At 36.1% G+C, this 19,820-nt stretch overlaps 5 protein-coding genes across 7 annotated transcripts; 1 reads left to right on the top strand and 4 right to left on the bottom strand.

Annotated features, from left to right (window-relative positions):
- Nucleotides 1-117: 117 nt before the first annotated feature.
- Rsf1 (Repressor splicing factor 1) lies at nucleotides 118-1,520 on the bottom strand. The gene is made up of 2 exons (XM_076417418.1): nucleotides 1,369-1,520; nucleotides 118-1,014 (listed from the first exon to the last, which is right to left on the bottom strand). Exon 2 carries the CDS (start codon nucleotides 996-998, stop codon nucleotides 393-395), a length of 606 nt encoding a protein of 201 aa, XP_076273533.1. The 5' UTR covers nucleotides 999-1,014; nucleotides 1,369-1,520; the 3' UTR covers nucleotides 118-392.
- Nucleotides 1,521-1,791: 271 nt separating this feature from the next.
- Nucleotides 1,792-4,572, bottom strand: MED17 (Mediator complex subunit 17). 2 transcript variants are annotated; one of them, XM_076417423.1, is made up of 9 exons: nucleotides 4,253-4,572; nucleotides 3,873-4,195; nucleotides 3,613-3,818; nucleotides 3,417-3,564; nucleotides 3,095-3,357; nucleotides 2,885-3,044; nucleotides 2,533-2,824; nucleotides 2,308-2,453; nucleotides 1,792-2,251 (listed from the first exon to the last, which is right to left on the bottom strand). In XM_076417423.1, exons 1-9 carry the CDS (start codon nucleotides 4,342-4,344, stop codon nucleotides 1,968-1,970), a joined length of 1,914 nt encoding a protein of 637 aa, XP_076273538.1. In that variant the 5' UTR covers nucleotides 4,345-4,572; the 3' UTR covers nucleotides 1,792-1,967. The 2 variants fall into 2 exon arrangements, with proteins under 2 accessions (XP_076273538.1, XP_076273537.1); XM_076417422.1 differs by having other exon boundaries at nucleotides 3,095-3,363; nucleotides 4,253-4,521.
- On the top strand, nucleotides 4,460-7,458 carry NTPase (ectonucleoside triphosphate diphosphohydrolase NTPase). Its single transcript, XM_076417424.1, has 10 exons — nucleotides 4,460-4,849; nucleotides 4,968-5,285; nucleotides 5,425-5,548; nucleotides 5,608-5,769; nucleotides 5,829-5,908; nucleotides 5,959-6,214; nucleotides 6,277-6,564; nucleotides 6,628-6,890; nucleotides 6,948-7,085; nucleotides 7,143-7,458. Exons 2-10 carry the CDS (start codon nucleotides 5,256-5,258, stop codon nucleotides 7,224-7,226), a joined length of 1,425 nt encoding a protein of 474 aa, XP_076273539.1. The 5' UTR covers nucleotides 4,460-4,849; nucleotides 4,968-5,255; the 3' UTR covers nucleotides 7,227-7,458.
- Nucleotides 7,459-8,170: 712 nt separating this feature from the next.
- On the bottom strand, nucleotides 8,171-9,510 carry LOC143204701 (uncharacterized). The gene is made up of 4 exons (XM_076417425.1): nucleotides 9,115-9,510; nucleotides 8,943-9,062; nucleotides 8,594-8,887; nucleotides 8,171-8,545 (listed from the first exon to the last, which is right to left on the bottom strand). Exons 1-4 carry the CDS (start codon nucleotides 9,379-9,381, stop codon nucleotides 8,246-8,248), a joined length of 981 nt encoding a protein of 326 aa, XP_076273540.1. The 5' UTR covers nucleotides 9,382-9,510; the 3' UTR covers nucleotides 8,171-8,245.
- Nucleotides 9,511-9,749: 239 nt separating this feature from the next.
- dos (daughter of sevenless) lies at nucleotides 9,750-19,819 on the bottom strand. 2 transcript variants are annotated; one of them, XM_076417426.1, is made up of 11 exons: nucleotides 19,198-19,819; nucleotides 18,908-19,036; nucleotides 18,646-18,820; nucleotides 16,678-17,124; nucleotides 14,825-15,005; nucleotides 14,727-14,769; nucleotides 14,404-14,583; nucleotides 13,080-13,225; nucleotides 12,897-13,020; nucleotides 10,299-10,473; nucleotides 9,750-10,243 (listed from the first exon to the last, which is right to left on the bottom strand). In XM_076417426.1, the coding sequence occupies exons 1-11, from the start codon at nucleotides 19,273-19,275 to the stop codon at nucleotides 10,086-10,088; spliced, it is 1,836 nt and encodes a 611-aa protein (XP_076273541.1). In that variant the 5' UTR covers nucleotides 19,276-19,819; the 3' UTR covers nucleotides 9,750-10,085. The 2 variants fall into 2 exon arrangements, with proteins under 2 accessions (XP_076273541.1, XP_076273542.1); XM_076417427.1 differs by lacking the exon at nucleotides 14,404-14,583 and having other exon boundaries at nucleotides 9,756-10,243.
- Between the last annotated feature and the right edge of the window lies 1 nt (nucleotide 19,820).

Raw genomic sequence — 19,820 nt, forward strand, 5'->3', positions numbered from 1 at the left:
TTTATGAAGAAAATATTTCATATCTAATCAACATTTTTTTAGATAGTCCTAACCAAATTTTTTCGACGTGTTACAAAATAAATATTTACATTCTTACTTATAAATTAAAACATGGAACAATTTTAAACTTTTATTTTCACTAATTACAAAATATTCAGTCAGAACTAAGACTACATATTACCACAATATGAAATATAATAGTTTCAATAATTGTATATTTGAATGTAAGGAAAATAAAATATTTTATACAGCTTGAAAAAAATACCTCACAAGAGCCATTTATACTTTTGGTAGATGTATTGACTGAAAAATATATAAATATAAACATTTCTTAAACGAAAGCATAAAGATATGCATCGAACTGAACTTATTACTAGAACTAGTAACTTAAATTAGTGCCTTGGGCCACCGGCCATGGGTGATCTAGATCTGTAGTTGGGGCCACCTTCAAAACGCCTCGGTGGACCGCCCGGTCCTCTTCCTGCGTCTCTGGGGAAGCCGTCGCTCCTCCTGGAGAAATCTCTTCCCCCAAATCGATGATCATCATTCCTGGGACCTCTGAAGTCACCGCCCCGACCACCGTCGAAATATCTACCGCCTCCAGCGCCACCACCACCACGTCCACCTCTAGGGGCTCCCCTGAAACCCCTATCTCTACCGAATCCTGGGCCTCCGCGGCCTCTGAAGCTGCTGCTTCCGCCACCGCCGCTTCCTCCTCCCCTAAATCTACCTCTCCTCGAGCGTCCTTTCGCAATCTCAACTCTCAATTCTGAACCAAGAAAATCTGTTCCGTTCAAATTGAGGCAAGCAGTCTCAGCATCAGATTCATTAAAGAAAGTCACAAAAGCAAATCCAGGCGGATTAAGAGCAATCCACACGTTATCCAGCTTGCCGTACTTCTCGAATTCTCCTTCGAGATCTTCTTTCTTGACGGTATCACTCAAACCTCCAACATAAACTCGGGCCCCTCTATCTGCACTTCTGTCTCTGTCGCCCATGTCGTCGATAGTGATTCTGCGAAATATGGAGATATTTGTCGTTGATATACGTTAAAATGGGGGCATATGTAATGTTTGTAAAACCAATAATGTACGAAGTATAAAGGAATTTAACAGGAGACATTTTTTTAGTTCGATTATCGAAGAGCTTGACAACTAAAAAAAACTGAAGATATATGTATGTTATTGAAGATTTTGTGCCTGCAAATCACACGAGAAATTATGTGCGTCGGGTGTTTTGAGACAGTAAAGCAAATTATCCAAGTCCGGAATAGTTTTAAGTTATTTTTATCGATTCGCCAGGAATCTTATTGAAATTTTATATATTTATACGGAGATATCGTGGAGCTAATTTTTGTCTATTAGTTACCAAAATTCGCTGCAGAAGACTGAAGTTCGTAGTTTAAATTCTTAACACTTTTTAACCGTATTCGACTTGTATCAGAAGTATAAAAGAATGGCGTCGCTCAAAGAGAGATCGATCGTTGGAAGTTTTAGGGAGCAACTGCGCATGTTCTTTGCAATGCTGCCAGACGTACACGGACAGTGTTGCAGTTAATTTCATATTACAAAAAGTACTAGTATACTTAAATTTTATGTTGAATTGTTTAAAGATGATACATTTTAATTTTTTTTTATATAGTATTAATAAAACATTTAATTTTAAATCATTTATTTGAATGTTTTTAATACTTCATTTGTTTCTGCTGTATCTAGATTCTGACTTACTGTTTGGAACAAACACTTGAACTTGTTAATAAAAAAATAAGGTATCTTTATTAAAACTGCAAAGTGGTTTCTAAAAATATATTTAAAAAAATTATCACTTATAGCTGACGTTTTCGAACCAGCGACGTTCCCAAGACGGACAGCGATGGGAAGCCGAAAACATCGATATACATATGAGATTGTACACGTATGTAATCAGTAACAAATAGTAAAACACACAGTATCAGGTATCTTTGCTAGTTAAGAATTACTCGTTAAACTGGCCATCAGCAGTTCCATTTTATGCAAGAAGTTTTTGCCCTCCATCTTATCTAGTCGGACGTCCCTGAACTGACCGCCCAGGTGCTCCCACTTCCTTTCCAAAACCAGCCTGGTGGGTATGAAGTCGGTCCTTGGGGAATGAGCTACCGCGACCTGCAAACCACTGGCTTGAGGTTCACATCGAACCGCTATAATCCTGTCTCCGGTAGGGGACACCAGCAGACAAGAAGCAGCGTTTCCTAGAGGTTCCACCGGACCGCTTCCTACAACCAAGGGAAGAAAATAGCACCGAATAAAGGATTTATTTACTCAATTTTACCTAAGTGATTCGAGTTTCCTAGACATTGCCAACCCATGGTTTTAGCCAACGCTTGTACCGCCAGGATTTGGTGCTGATTGATATGGCAGAATATCAAATCCCGAAGTTCTTGCGGTTCATAACTCATATTCATAACTTTACCATCCCTAAAAGCAACCTTATCAATCAAAAGTCCTACTACTCCAATATACAAATTGTATAATATAAAATAAAAATGGTGCCTACCTGCAAATGCATTTGAGGCTTTTCTCGCCCACATGAATTACCAGAGGAGTCCTGCAAACCGCATCATAACCGTGAGTTGATATGTTAATCTTAACACACGATTGTGTGGGACTGTTCAACGTGTTCCAGTGTGATGAGATTAAAGGATCTTTAAATTCTTTGGCTATCGTGTCTAAGACATATTCGGTACGCATTCTCATGATAAAATGCTGAGCCTGCTTAACGATTTGCTCCAACAACTTTTCCTGCTTCGTCATCTCCAGAAGTTCATATCTATCCGCAGCCATGGGGCCTTAAATTATATACAAATATAAAGAAAAACATTGGAACAAATTAGTAATGCAATATCTACCTGCCATCATTCTTTTTTTAGACGGTCCCAAGGGCCCAGTGGCAGGATGTGGGAACGGATGATGAGTGTTCTTGTGATGCACTTCTCTCAGCAACTGATGCAAAGAGTGCTCCAAAACATGATCATGCTCACTCTTCGATGGAGATGGTTTTTCCTGCTTCTAAGTAGAATTAATATAGTTATGTGTGAACTATTACCGTAAACAATTACCTTTTCTGCACTTGTTGAGTGTCTCAGGGCAATGATTAACTGAATACCAGGTAGAACTGTGGCCATAATTTGATTTCCTACAACCATATGTGGTATGGGTGCTTGTAACTCAACAGCCTCCTTGGCCAGCTGATTAAATAATTCTTTACAGAATAACACATTTTGGGCAGCTTCCAGTTTCTGCTGCCAATGCATATCTGGATTGGAAGATGGGGCGCCCGAACCAAGCAAATTTATGCTGGCTGAACAGAGGTCCTCTTGATCTAAAACTTATTATTTAAAACAAAAACTCATATTTCAGTGTTTCAAAACTTCTCACAACCTTTTTGGCAAAGCACCTCAATGTAGGCTACACCTTGCAGCTCTGAGGGAATAGAAACCTTCAAGGCGCTACTTGGTTTATTTGGTGGAGCTCCACCCGGGCTGCCCGGAGGACTGCACAATTTCTCATCTTCTTCAGCTTTGGTAACCTGGAAATTTCACTTTGAAAAGTGTCAGTGCCTTTATCGTAACGTTACCTCAAATGTCCCAGTCTGTAAATACTTTGAACCAGCAGTTCTGTAGCTTAAATCCCCTATTATGGTATTAGAGACCTTTTTAAGCCTCCAATTTTGTCTTAATCTTAAAAGTTCTATATGGAAATCAGGTGTTGTTCGGTTTCTAGCTGCCTCATTTTGAGATGTCTTTAGTTTCTCAGCACCAGCTAGCAGAACATTGGCTGCACCTATTTATTTACTTTATATAAACTCCAAACAAATACAAATATATAAAAAAATACCTGCTAAAGCTTTTTTTCTAGCATAAATTTGCACCATAGGCTTAGTTTCTAACGGTTCCTGTGGTACTGGATCAAGTACCATGTACCGCTTATCTTTTGCTATAGCTAGAACATCAGCTAATACACTTATCTCTTGGAAAGCATTTCTCAGTTTGTTTCTAACTGAATCCCATGGCCATAAAGAAGATTGAAAGGCATCTTTACTGTCACTGTCTGATTTATTCTCATCAGTTACATCCTCCTTTTTCACGTCAGCTTCTATGGTTTTACTAAAGTCGATTTTTTGTGCATATTTGGCTAAACTTTCGGAGAGTGTTAAAGGGCTGCAATTAGATATAATTAACTAACCGGTTGTTTGTTTATAACGCTTTATTACATACGGTTGATAAATTTCTACTCCTTCATAAGTTATTTCTTGAATTTGATTTTCTATCGGTGCTTCAACGGATATGTTAACACCGTTGAAAGCCATTTTATGTTTTTAAGTTATTAGAGCAACATTATAAACCTTCAAAACATACTAAATTGACACATCTGTCAGGATGATTGAGTCAATTGACAGATGGCAAAAAGAAAATAAGGCCTAAAACACACGTCATTTTTTTTTCTACCGAATTGAACTGAGCTCAGCTTTTCTGTTTTTTTGTCTGATAGTTTTTTTATATGCTGATAGTGAACAACAAGTCACTTTACAAATATACTGTCATTTGAGTTTTTTAGAGGGGATTTTAAAAAATAATAGCAACAATGAAGAAAATATCGATTTTCGATTATATACTTCTTGATACAATACCTAGATCTAGATCCTAGAAACCTAGGTCACAAAATATATAGAATTCTTTATATTTTGTGACCTAGATGCTACCAATATTTAAATTCGATATTCCTTCAAAAACCGCGGCGGAAAGTAAATGCCGTATGTGTCTCAAGCCTAATAAAATATACCTGGTAAATCATTACCAATAAGATACAAAGAGGTATTAGTAATAATTGTTTTGAATTAAACAATACTCAAAATAAACTATATAATTGATTTATTTATTCATGCGCAGAGAAAATTGTAATTTATATTTCTTATTTTACATTTTTTTTTAGAACCCTCGCTTCGTGTACACTGTCAATGTCACAGTTTGAGAATGATTTTTAAAATTGTCTTATCAGGATCAATTTAAATGCATATATTTGTAGCCGAATTTATGTATAGCGTTAGGAGATAAACAGACACAGGCTATCATCTAATTTAGTATCGTGATAGTACTCAGATATGTAGACAGTGTATGTCTATGAAATAATATAATCAATTTAGGAAAAATATTCTCGTATCTTAATTTTTCAAGGATAAGTACTGAATAATTAAGTAAAAGTGCTACGTGTAACTACAACATGAGTAACACAGAGCTTCGCCGGAGAAAAGTAAGAGTTTTTCATGTATTATTTGTATGACCTTTTAAATTTCTTGAATTAAAAATAAATCTTAATAAATGCCCTATTCAACTGTGAGCTTTATTTTTTTGTTTCCTGTATAGAAATCAACTTTATATGTTATTTGTAGGTAAAAGAACACAATGAAAAAGTGTCGGGAAAAAAACGTAAATCCAAAGGAGTTCAAGTAAAATCTATACAGACCTCGTTAATATGTTTAATAATAAGTGGTACTTTATTAACTGCTTTCCTAGGTAAGGGTTTAGATAAAAATTCATAAATCGGCATAAAATTATTCAGAACTAACTTGCAGTATTGTATACTGACCAAATACCATGGTTCGTCGGAAACCGAATCATAGATAATTTAGCAAAACAATTCCTGGGTTACCATAAGCCGGTACATGCCGTAGTGATCGATGCAGGGAGTACTGGGTCTAGAGTATTAGCATACACATTCCATAAATCATATTTGGGTAATGTCATTAATTAAAATACTGAAGCTACGATTGAGCTTTTTCTTTTGTGTGTTTAGGGGGATATTTAGTACTGGATAAAGAATTGTTCGAATATAATAAACCCGGCTTGTCATCTTTCGCAAAAGAACCTCAGAAGGTATGTTAGTTTTGTATTTTAATTAGGATGCTATGTTTTTGGGTCTTTAGGGTGCGGATAAAATCGAGGTTCTACTGGAGAAAGCTAAGAAAGAAATACCGCAGGAGTATTGGGCGAAGACCCCCCTGATCTTGAAAGCAACCGCAGGATTGAGGCTGTTGCCCGCCGAGCAAGCGGAGAGTCTTTTGAATGCCATCAGGGATTTGTTTAAGAAAACCCCGTTTCTCACCGACGACGACTCCATTGAGATAATGGATGGCACTGACGAGGGTATTTTCTCCTGGTTTACCGTCAATTTCCTGTTAAGTATGTCGATATACTACACCTTTTTGATCATAGGGTGATAAGTGTGTATGTTTTGTTATCAGACAAGCTCAATTCCAGCCCGTCCCAGACCGTAGCCGCCCTAGATCTAGGCGGAGGCTCGACGCAGGTGACATTTTCGGCTATGACGCCGTCCAGCTTGAGACAAAAGGAGAACATTCACGAGGCCGTGTCTCCGAACGGTCCCATTCCCGTGTTCACGCACAGCTACTTGGGATTGGGACTTATGGCCGCTCGGAAAGCGGTCATATCGTTTCAGAACGCGGACAATTTCAACGTTACCTGCGAGTGCGTGAATCCCATTGTTCGAAACAAGAAGTTCCATTATCACGGTAAGACAAGCAGATGGGAGTGACGATAACATGGTTTTCATGATGATATATCATGGTTTTCAGGTAACGATTATTACGTGAGCGGACTGGAGAAGGATTACCCGACCATGTTGGTTGAGGGAGGCGACTATTACAACGGTGAGATGAAACCCATCGTGGATTTCTCGAAGTGCTCCGAGATAATCGCCGACTACGTACACAACATCTCTAACACCAACAAGCCACCGGATGAGCTACCTCTAAAAACGATTTTCGCGTTTAGTTACTACTATGACAAAGCCAGCCAGGCCGGCTTGATTGACTTTGCAAAAGGTGGACAAGTGAAGGTGAGTTAAACATTTATGATGAATACATAGGAAGTTCATGACGATTTCCACGAACAGGTCGACGATTTCAAATCAGCGGCTCTTAGGACTTGCCGCGAGCCAAACGTCGACCAACCGTTCATCTGCATGGACATGACGTACATCTGGCTCTTGTTGGAGCAGGGATTCGGTTTATCTCTGGACACGACCATATATGTACGTACCAGAAAAACGATTCGATGCCACATCTTATTCGATATACTTCAATTTCAGCTGTATAAAAAAATCAGAGGTCACGAGATCAGTTGGGCTTTAGGAGCGGCCTACAACGTCCTGGAGAGGTCGAAATCCGTCTAAAACCCGAATTGAATAGGAGACGTGCCTTATTACGGATCACTTTTAGTTTATAGTTGGAGAGAGTTTCAACGTTGAAGGTTAACATTCCTTATTTTGCGAGTCGATGGGCTCCCGTCCCGACTTCTCTTTAGTGTTATTGTTTTATAGGCTGTGCATCAATAAACTCCATCATTTCTTTTTTTTTCTATCGTGTCGTTCTATCACCGAATAAAGCAATACGTTTTTAAACACATATCGTGTTTTATTTTTAATTTTTATTAACAAATCAAGACAGCGGTGAATATCATACTTTACATGTATTTAGTTTCACGAAAAACCTGTCAAGATTTTTGGATCGTTATTCGTTTGTTCTGTCACTTCGACGTATCATCGCTTATGTCCCTCTAACTTTCTCAAAACCACTACTCAAAAATATCACCGTAATTCCCTTTCATAAATATCTACTACTAATATATGGTTTTATTAGTTTCCTATATAACAAACAATTAATTACATGTCTGGATATGCAATCATGGATAACTTGGCATGATTTATAGAAAAAATCGCGAGATAAAATATTAATGTGTACCTTCTAATATAAATCCAGCTCCCGAATAGCATGACATAAATAAGAGTTGAAATAATTCGAATGTGACATCTTGAGCAATTTATTTTAACAAGTTTAATCTTGCTATTATTAGACACAAGTTACAGATAACAAGCTAAATTATATCGTTAAGAAACTGTGTGGTGTGTTTAAAAATATTTTCCACTATTATCATCAATGATCGTTTTGTTCTCTCTGTTTATTACTAATAAGCATTTCTCTAATTTTGATTATCAATTATTTTAATATTAAGAGTATGTCATTTAATTAGACACTGCTTTGTATTTTCGACATATTTAAAGAAAATTTGTTGAAATAATGAATAGTAAGTTGTCCCACGACCAAATAAAGCAATACGTTTTTGAACCTATGTTGTGTTTTATTTTTGTGACCACAGTTATAAATCAGGATAGCGCAGAGTCTTTTGTTTTCATTAAAAACCATCGATCAAGAGTTTAGAATCGCTATTCAACTTTTCCATCAATCCATTATACATCACGTCGTTGATTAAGCTCTCTGCATATTTTCGCTGGTCATCACTCATGTCCCTTAATTTCATCGCAACCGTTTTACCTATAGCGTCGAAAATATCGTCGTAATTCTCTTCGATAAATATCTTCGAGTCTTTCTGATCCAAATCTATGTTTTTATTGTCCTCTTTGCCATAAAAGAAACTCTTCGGTTTAACATCCAAGTTCTCATCGTCGGAACTATCCTCCTTAATATTCTCGCGCTACAAATACTACAATCATTGATAAATAATCAAAATCTATTTCACTACCTTCCCAATCCACTCGTTCTCCAAAAACGAAAGCAAATCATAACACCACAGGGAAGTCAACTTTTTGTTCTTATAATCTCTCCGGAACTGATCTTTCAGAGAGGTGATTTTCTTTCGCACCTCTTTGATCTCGAAATATTTACCTGTTTCGGTAACCAGTTTTTTAGTTATCTGGCTGTAGGCTTCGTTTCTTTTTGCTAGCGTATTGTTAGGCGACTTTGCCGAGTACAGAATTGGGTGGTTTTTGAATAAATCTATCAATAGAACGATATGATCTCTGGTCCAAATGTGTTTCTGAAAATTGTTTAAATCAAAACAGGTGAAACAAGTGAAAATCGCGAGACGTCACATTATCGTCGAACAATTCCTGTAGGTCCTTATCGTCTTCACCTACGGTGAATAACATGAGATTATAATACCACAAGTTCGGTACGTAGTTTTCGTTTTTATTCCTTTTCGATGCGACAACCTTAAATTCCCGTCGTTTTACGTTAATTCAAGGCCAGTTACTTTTTAATTACCTTCCTATGTTCTCTTCTGAAAGCATTTTTTATGCCATCTAACTTATGCCTTACGAAATCAATGTCGGCTTGAGGAAAATACTCTCGGCTCTTTCCAAGAAGATTTTCTAAAGCGCCATATCGTACAACGATGTTCTTGTTGTGCGGGTGTTTTTTGTCCCATAACACGGAATTATCCCTGTAAATTTCCAAAAATTCCCGAATAAAATTTTCGTGTTCCTTGGAGACAAACGAAAAACCCGTATCGTACGATGACTCTGATTCCATGATATGTTGCGTTATAAATTATTACCCAATATTACTCAATTATAAGCAATAAAGCTACCATTCTGTAATAAAAATTGTAAACAAGTAACCTAACCAAACATTTGACGTATTTTTTAAAATATTTTAAACAACTGTATCGACGATAAGATAGAGGTCAAATATTAGTAGTCCATTTTATAAAATGATTTTTATATATTACATTTGAAATTCTCATTAAGAGACACACAGATAACGATACTATGACGTTGATTAATATTCGACTTAGTTTTTGCGGTTTTTACCTGTATTTGATGTGGTTGCATATATCTTTTGTTTTTAGACACCTGATTACTATGTTTTTTCCATCATAACGAATTGAAACAAGAATCGCTTTTTTATGAGAATTTTTATTGAAAATAGGCACATTAAATTAATTTGAACTATAAAAAGTATACGTCCTAACAATAAAATATAAATCTTTACTTAAAGCAATAATATTTAAGATGTCCGACAGTGATAAAGGCCACATTGCTTACATTGTATATTGTATATAAACAATATAACTAGGCTACACAGAAAAAAATATCTTACAAAATTTATATAATTTGAGTAAATTTCTTATATCATCTAACAATCTTAGTAAATGCATATTTAGATCTCTATTAATACTAACATTAGAATAATAAAACAGGCTTAATATTCAATAAATTCATATTATAAAAATATTATTTCTTGACGAACGTGGTAACTGGCTCCTTCCGCTGCTTCTCCAGATTGTTCCTGGTCAGATTGAACGCCTCCGTTTTCGCAAAGTCGACCTTCTTGTACACGGTATCGGGTCGGGGTAGGCTCTTGGTCGTGGTGGACGAAGAAGACGAAGAACCTGCAACAACGGCGAAATGTGATTGGTTCGCGATAAACGTTAGCGGACTGGCCACCTTCCAGATCCAGGTCCAGATACTGCATCTGACTGCTGATGAAGTGATAAACCTCGCCCTGGTTCTGGTACAGGTCTTCCGCGCAAGCGCCGGGTGGCGTGGGGCTTGGGGCCGCTCGAATCTTCCTCGTACCGTCCTCGTCGATCATTTGAAAGGACTTCCGCATGTTCGCGTCCTGGAATTAGTTCGTTTTAACGCCGAAGAACGCGATAGAACATAACAAATGGCTGATTATACTTGAAGACAGCGAAACAACGACAGTAGTGTCTAGTTCTCGAGAATCCCAACCGTATTCGATAAACTTCGGCGATTTCCGTTTGATTATGCGACGTTGCCATTTACAAGCAATCGAGTGGTTGAATCCAACGTACTAAAACAGCTACTTTGGCGTTGCTAAAAGTTTTGCTTTGTAAGGTTAAAAATTGTTTATAGTTTATTTGCTTTTGTACTGTTCATATTTTTATTATAAATGGTAAGCAGTAATCGGTCAAAACGGGATTACAACACTTAATCTGAACAGCCATATGGGGATATTCCATCCGGGTGCGAATTCATTCAATTTTTACTTTAATTTGGCAAATTAGATTCAATTTTATACCGAATTCTTTATATAGTCAATTCAAAATAGCAGTGACACGGGAAACGTCGCAATGTTGCCGCAGCTACACTGGGTTTTACTACATTTCGGCTCTTACACATAACAAAATTTTAATATAAATAAAATAATTGAACAAATATTCTATTAAACATAATTTATTTTAACATTATAGAACATCAAATGCATTTATTATCGAAGAACTTAAAACTACAATTAATTTTACAGCCACAATAATTTGTAGGTTAGAGTTGTTTTATTATATATACATTGAGCTATTTTCCACACTAGTATCAGTACGGTTCTAGACGCGTTCTTGTATGTAGTGATATCCCCCAAGGCCTACTCCACTAAATTAACAATTGTATATCTGAGTAATGTATTTTACTTTCATTAAAAAGCATGTTTTACGCTTAGTACTTGTTTCTATCGATGCAATGTATCCTTTTGATAAATATCATTATGATATTACTATATTTCTCTTTAGTTTGTACTGTTACTATCTGTAACATCTTTCTTGATAAAACTACATTTAATTACTGCATTCTCCTTAAAGTATTTGCCATAGCTGCAAAACAGTTAGTATTATTTCTCCCTTCATACCAAACGTTCATGTATATTCTGAACAATAACACACATGCTCATAAAGATTTCACACAATATAATACAATTTCCTACAATTAAATTATATTAGTTGTATACTGACCTTTAGTTGTTTCTTCTTTCACCACCCTGTCTTGGTAATCGTCAGTATTGAATCATAAACCAACATTCATACAGTTTTATTCAATCACAGTCACTTTCAGAAATACTAGTCACGTTAATAACCAAGCTGTTTATTTCCAATCTATTAAAAACTTGATCAAGATTATACAATTTGTCAATTTCTTCTTCAATGTGTCTGATTGAGCTCATACAAACCGAAGGTGTTATTTTCGACAATGCCTCTTTCCATAAATCCAGACAGTTCTGGTTTGAATATCCTCCTCGACCTGAATATCTATTGTAATAATTTGAACATTCTCATTCCTTTGCAATATCCCATATCAACTCATCTGGATTAAAAATGCAGTGATAGGGTGGGAGACAATATATTCTGTGGCCTTAACATTCAGTAATCTGATCTACTATGTATCTTTTCTCAGGCTTTATATATATTTTAGTGATCGTGTCCGTACTAATATACAGTGCAGCTGCAAGGCGCAAAAAATATTTTCAATAAAAACCGCGGCGATTTCAAATTTATTAAAATAACGTGTGTTATAACCGGTAATTATAATATTTTGAAGAATTTTCACACGTTTGGCAAACGGCCAACTTTTACAGGCTCATTCCCTTACATGTTCGAACTTCTCTAACAGCATTCTATCACTTTTTAAATAGAATAAAATGACAAGGATAATATTGTCTGACTGTAAAACGAATTTACAACTTTAGACATGTATTGACACTCGTGTCACTGCTATTTTGAATTGACTATAAAAATATTAATCGATTAAAATAATAGATAGTAAACTTAGTTAAATTTGAACTTGAGTTTCAAGTGAGATTTTAGGCTAATTTGTGAATTCCAGAATATATATTACGCTCTTCAAGTATAGAAACAATTTACAAGAAGTATAACTTGCAACAGTGTTAATAATTACATATCGTTTTGTTTTCTCTTTTCAATATTATTTTAAAATGAAAGATGTTTATAAAACATTCTTCATATCACATTTTTATATTATAGGGGATAAAAAATTTCAACACTTCAACTTGGGCCTCAACAGAAATATTAGGTTCTATCATATCAGGTTAACTTGTGAATTCAAGATAATTTAACTATTTATATTATATTCCTTCGTAAAAAGGAATATTATATTCTTGAAGTATAGGTATAATTTTCAATAGCTGGCAACGTCGCACTCAAACTTTTGTGCGTACGCAAGGATCCTCCAGAACTAGACCGTTGCTACGACCCTATGTTACGTCATCACGACATGGTATTAGTTCAGAAATACCTGTAATGGCGTCAGCGGTTTCAATTTTCGATCCACGGACGGTCCGGCGTTTCTCGGCGACGGCGGTTCGTTGATGGAACAGGTGGAATGGGCGTCCGACAGTTTCCGCTTTGGTTTCAACTCCCTGAAACACAGGAACATGTTCAACGTCGCCCCGCATCAGAAACGAAGACCGGAGACTACCTGTTAACAAATGGGGGAGGCTTAAGTGGTACGTCAACGACAACAGGGCTCGGAAGGTTCGAGTAGGCTGGTGTCGAAGAACATTGAGAATGTGCCGGTGAGGATGGTTCGATATTTTGAGTGGCTTCCGAATCATATCTAAATACCTAAAAAAGGAACATGGCGTCATAGGTGTCTTTAATTTGGACGAATATGAACACGATGCTTGAATATGTATAATTTTGCCCAGAGTTCTACTTAACCGGTATAGTAGGTTGTTCAATAAGAGATGGCGCTGTAAAAGTCGTCGGGTATTTTTTCAATTCATTATCGACAATCGTCGAAAGTCAAGAAGGCGTCCGTCAAATTTTTCAGATGCAGTTTTGTTCGTATGATCCTTGCAATAAGACAACCAATGAACGTCACACATGGCGTCGAAAATACTGCAAAATGCAGTTTGTAAAAATTAATTTTACCTTTTCACCCTGGTTACCGAATTCAAACATGTAAGCAAATCGATCTATGAAATTCGATTTGTGTTGGTACCCATCGACCCTGTTGTCGAATGTCTACAAAGTTCTTCACAACATTAGTGATTCAAACCAATAAACTCATATTATCAATGTAGTTTTCTGGGCCAGAAGTTTCCGAAAAAGTGAACTGTGGTTGGTTAAAATTTTGAAAAAGATAAAATCTTAATAGAATTTAAAGTAATTTTTTTACTTGGAATTTATAATCATTGGTTTTAAATTTGTTTAATTAGTAAAATACAAATATTGCATAATTTACAAATATTGTTAAATCATTTTTTAATAACATAATAATTGTAAACAATTGTAAATGCCAGCAATCAGACGCTTTTATCAGTTACAATCAGAACCTGATTTACAAATGACCAAAAACGTTCATAGCCAAAAAACCATTTCAAAAAATTAAGAATAGTTAATCTCTAATTTATAAGTGCGAATTAAAGTATGAACAGTTGTAACATCCACCTTAATCGCCAGATTTAGCCCTCACTTATTTCCATCTCCGAACTAAAGCACGACTTTCTTTCACGAATCCCCATCTTGATTGCAGAATTTAGGTCTTCCGTCTGTTTTCACACCTCAAAAAGACAAATAAGTCCTCATTCCGACACTTTTTCAGATCTGAACTCTCAGCTTTCAGATTGAGACCGCGTTTATTTAGTAAAACTAGCTGACGTTCACGCCATTGCTATTAAACAACTTATTGAACAATCTAATAACTAGAAGAGACCAAATGTTGATGGTGGAAAGGTGTGTGTGGTGTAATGGTGTGAGATGAAAAGTCTACTGTTAAGACAGTGCTATGTACAACTTACAGAAGTTACAGAAGAACTAGTGCTGGGTTTTGGTGATATGTCGTATTTGAATATAGTGCCCTCGGGACATTTAACGGGTGCGGCATTATTATAGCAGTGCCTCCGCTGAAGAGACCCTTTGCTATGTTCACTCTCCACATTGTGTGAACGTGGAAAATCGTACGTATCGTCAGTTACTTGCTAAAACCGATTCATTACTTATAAAGAAACAAACAAACAAACGTGAAATTAGACTGACAATAAAAAATAGAGCTAGATCAAGTGACCAGTTACTGAGAGACAGTATAACTGTAAGACAAAACAAACGAAAAACAGTTTCCTACCTGACCGACAAGCCTCTTGTCGGATTTATCGTCACTATCCTTGCTGAAACATGAAGATGATGGATACGATTTCTTAACAATTCAAAAAAATGGCTTACCTTATTTTCGTAGGAGTGGGGGTTAGGTTTAAGTAACACGGGGGTGGCGTTATATGCGCTGGCTTAGGCGGCCTTGGAGGAGGGACTGTCAGTTTGTTGTCGACCACCTTTGTAAATTTTTCCGTCGGGGTGGGTTCTAAATCCGCGGAACTATCCGACTGTCGTGTCTTCTTCAATGTGTCTGACGAAAACAAGATGATCGTTGAATATAATCACCGATAAGTTGGTGAAAGAACTAGAGATGGGCTTTATAGCGTGGTCGTTAAATCACCGATACAGGGTTTATTTTGAGTCAAAATAAACGAAAAATTTGAATTTGATGCAATATAAATTTTGATTATGTGCAATGGCTGTTCTATTGGAAGGGCTATATATAGTTTATAGTTACGAGATAATAAGTCGTTTCCAAGTATTTCTACGATTTGACTATTGCTCAAGCATCTGCTGTTGATATTTTAAATTGTAAGTATTTTAAATTTTGGATTTATAAATGTACAAAATTAAGTGTATCATGAGGTTTTATGGATATATAGTTGGAATCGTCCGACATATCCAGAGTCATCATTCCTTTTTAGTTAAGATTGGCAAATTCAAGCATTGTGATATACTTCTTACATCACTTTGAAGAATAACCAAACCTTTTCCTAGGAGGTAGGATTTCATCCATTCGTGTGACTAGAAAATTTGTGACTCCCTATATCCGTTCATACTGTTTTCGAAGACCAGTTGAACCAAACCCAATGCTGAATTTTATATAAAAGTCTTAACAAAATCATCGTACAAATAGCAATGTTACTAGTAGTGCTACTCTTGTTGACCAGTTGCTATAAGATGCCTCACGCAGACCTCTCTGTTCTGTTTCGACCAGAAGAAGCCCTTGAAAACCAAATTAGTTTTGCTACCTTCAACAACACATGACGGCCAGAGATTACTGAAGAAACCGGAAAATAAATAATAATTATAAAATATATTATATATTAAAATATACGATCGAATATGTATTCTTGCATTATTCACACCTACTATATGTTTTAGAAAGATTAGAAATCTGTTTCAAGACTCCAGTGTATGATTGTTTTAAAAACGTGTCTTTCTAAACCATGACTAAAATACTATTGTATATGTAACTTAGCGCTAGATGTGGTTACATCTAGCACAGTGAAATTATGTATTATGTATGTGGGGTTGCATAAACATCATATCGATGTATGTTAAATGTTGCCTATACATAGGTTATATTGCAAACGCGCCACTGCACATGTATACATCCCGCCTTGTTATTTGCTATCCTAACACTCAAGAGTCGGAAATACGTTGTGTAAACACCTGTTGAATCTGTGTGCCTTCAAATATGTCGAAGACAAGACTGAAATCCTCGGTATATCGAAAGAAAACTTTGTGAACAAAAGAAGACGACAAAAGAAAGGGGCATGACCATCAATAATTGTGAGGAACATAAAAATCCAGTTTGCATATAATCTAACTTATTACATTTCTTTTTGCATTACTTTTTTTACAAATAATTTTGGTTTTTCTTGGGTAGTTGTTATTTTATTTGACAAAAACGGTTCTGTATTTTAAAGTTAACTTTTGATGAGCAAAATTACTTAACAGTCTTCTTACAAGTCTAAAACGACTTATTATGACTTCAACTTGGTATTCTATTGAATATATTATTATTTATTTCTAAAGCTTGACGTCAGAGCATCTGGTATTGTTAAATTAAGCTAATGTGCGAAAAACCCCGACATGTTCATAGGAAATAGCGACTTAAGTGTTGTTTTATTGGACATTATGATGAAATCACGAGTAATAACGTATCGCCCATCTCTAGAAACAACAATTACATTTACCTTTGTTCGGCACGAAATGTATGTATTCGTCTTCGTTAAACACGCTATCCGAATCCGTGGGGCTGCGCAGGGGAGAGTGCTCCTCGACCGGCCGACTCTTGGGCGGGATCAGCTGTCTGGGACTATCGTAGCACTTTGGGTCCAGGTCGTTGACGTAATTCCGCTCCGGATCGTTCGTGTAGTTTATGTAGTTGTTTTGCGGCTGGTGGTACTCGTAGCAGTCGTTGGTGCGGGAAGAGTACCGATTGCTGTTGCGTCGGTTGTATTCCAGGAGCGCCTTGAAGTCCCTCGTATCGTACACCGGCGATTTTCCGGTGATGCATTCCGATATTGGTATGTACGGGCTGGTGGTCGGCGAAACGGGGGGCGTCTCGCCCGTCTCGTATCGCTTTGGCTCGGGGGCTTCTTCCGTTATCTCTATGTCCGGGCTGTTTAGGGCCACGCTCACTATAAAGAAGACGATCATTCTACGTCATCGCGTGCCAAGTTTAAAACAAAGGTGTACAACTTCCGCCGTTTCTCTATAGGTGGCTTTGGCAGTGCGATATATCGATTCGCTACAGCCGACCACAATACCGATGGGAAAACAGCTCTATCCTCGCATCATTATCAACCGCCTACCGCATCACTTACCGCAACAATTTACTAGGAAACGGGAAATTAATATGTGCTCGAATCCCAAGCGCACCCTCGATATAATAGATATGGCAATGCAAGCACTTATTAAATTCCCAATAATATATAATTTGAATACAAAAAGAACTCTGGAAGGGACGTTGTAGTGTTTTCTTGTAATACGCTGCAAGATTTGTTGGTTTAACTTTCATATCAAATGGTGATATATGAAACGCAAGATATTTCCTTGGGAATGTATGAAAAGTAAAAACCGAAGTATTCTGCTGTAACCATGTTCCAGAAAAGTATGAAATTTGAAAAAACAATCTTATTATCAACCTTACTAATATTCAATATCACATCCCAGAGACTCACACTATTTTTAAAACAAATATCACCCATTTGTTGAGCCCTACGTGAACCAAACTATAAAAAACTGGGTTAAGACCATCGGTGGAATCTCTCGCATTAATTTTACCTATTGTCCTTATCGCAAAAATAGCTGGTCCACCACTGGCTTCAAGAACCACAATGCAACAAGTAGCAATATCTGCAGAAGTCTTGATTATCCCTTAAAAGAACCCAAATAGTGTTGCCCCTATGGGAAAAAGGACTTATTTACTCCCTCTACCGTTGTATTTTCTCTCTTTTTAAACCCACCATCCCTGTTAGCCATCACTTCATTTCTGGTTTGCTAAAATAAAAAAATAAAAACAAATGAACTACCGCAGTTAAGACTAAAATCTGGCTCTTCCAAAAATTTCGATTTTTCTGTATGTTTCCTTCAACTTTTTCCCGTGTCCTGGTGTCAGTTTACTAACAAAATTCTCGTTATTTCCAGGTGCGTTTTAATTTGCCTCCTATTTTTAAAGAAACTTGGGGTTGTGGTTCATCGGATCCTTACAAATAATCGTGGCTTGGTCGCTGTTAACGCAAGAACATATCATAGGAATGAAAATGTACGAGGACGCGGAACTAGAAACACAAACCCAAAATCCTACCCCGCCTGAATTATTTATTCTCCAGTCGTCAGAGTTTCTTTCAAAAAAAAATTGGAAAAAAAACAACGGCCAGCAATTACCAACGCTTCAGATCATAAATGTATAGCCAGTTTTTCAATAAAAAACAAAATACATTTTTGAAAAAAAAAATAACGGAGGCAAAATTGTACACCTATTTGTATGTATATTCATAGATTATGTAGAATGTTATCTGTTTAAATTGATAAAACCTATTTTTATCAAAAAGCATGAGATTACTATTAAGAACCAAAACCTATAATATGAATAATAATAAAAACCTCAATCTTTAAAGTATTTTTTGAATGTTATATATTTGTGCAAGTTCACTCACCGTCCTCTTCTTCGTTGGTAGATTTCAACCCACACACTCTACATATACATTTAACCCAAGATTTCATTTCTTCCTCAGTATCTGCGGCCAAATAATAAATACGATTTGGCGTTTTTATATCAAACACATGATCAAATGTTAAATTCCTATCTTCTAATTTAAGACCCAAGTCAACCTGTTGAATTAATTAATTATCTTGACTAACTGTGGGAAAGAGGATACACACAAACACACACACAATATAACTGATAAGGTGAATTACCTGATCACAATTATCTAAATCAATTACCCCCTTGAATTTTCGACGGTTTCTGTCACCATAATATGTTAAAACATATTGTCCAGGAATATCTCCAGAATGAGTCAGGAGAAACCACCTTCTCCTCCACTTCTAAAATGTTTAATAAAAAATTAGTCGCGTAAAAATTACTCCTTATCTTTATTACATGCCAAGCCATGAATCATTATTTTGTTCTATGATCGAGAATGGGTATTTTACTGATTTATTTAATTGTTAATTGTTGCGCACAATTTTTGCAAATATAAACTTACGGCTCTCCATATCCTTTTCGTCGGTGGTGATTTCGTTAGCCAGCCTTCGAGAACTACCTCTTCAGAAGGCTTAGCCATGTTTTAACACTTTAATAAACGAGCACCATTCATTGATGACTAATTTATTGCACTTTCTACATAAAAACTCACATTCGATTAACTAGGGCGATTTAATAAAAGTCCACATTATCGTTCGATACATCCTGGACAATTCGACTAAAGCTTAGTAAGACATTTCGAGTTCACAGAAAAGAATATATTATCATAAATAAGAACAGATTTATTTAGAATTTACATAAAAAGATAAAGCACTAAAACTGCTGTCAAATTGTGTCATGTCAAGGGAACTGTCAAAAATCATTCTATTTCTTTTCTATTATCATGTTTTTTATTAATATATTATTTTATGTTATATTAATAAAATGTAAATTTAATCACAGATAATTGTTGGCAGTGATAGTTTCGATCAATAATTTAAATGCAATTAAAAATTAGTTAAATAAATTTAAAAAATTTAGTTGTCTTTATCTTTCGAATGATGTTATCTTGAGTCAGACAAAGTTAAAGCTAATTCACGTTGTTTTTTATTTAAATACAATCAAAGATCAACCTTACTCAGTTGA

This window comes from Rhynchophorus ferrugineus, unplaced genomic scaffold (assembly GCF_030347505.1).
Source record: "Rhynchophorus ferrugineus isolate W39M unplaced genomic scaffold, kcgeb_rfMv2 rfM11, whole genome shotgun sequence".
NCBI classification, from domain to species: domain Eukaryota; kingdom Metazoa; phylum Arthropoda; class Insecta; order Coleoptera; family Curculionidae; genus Rhynchophorus; species Rhynchophorus ferrugineus.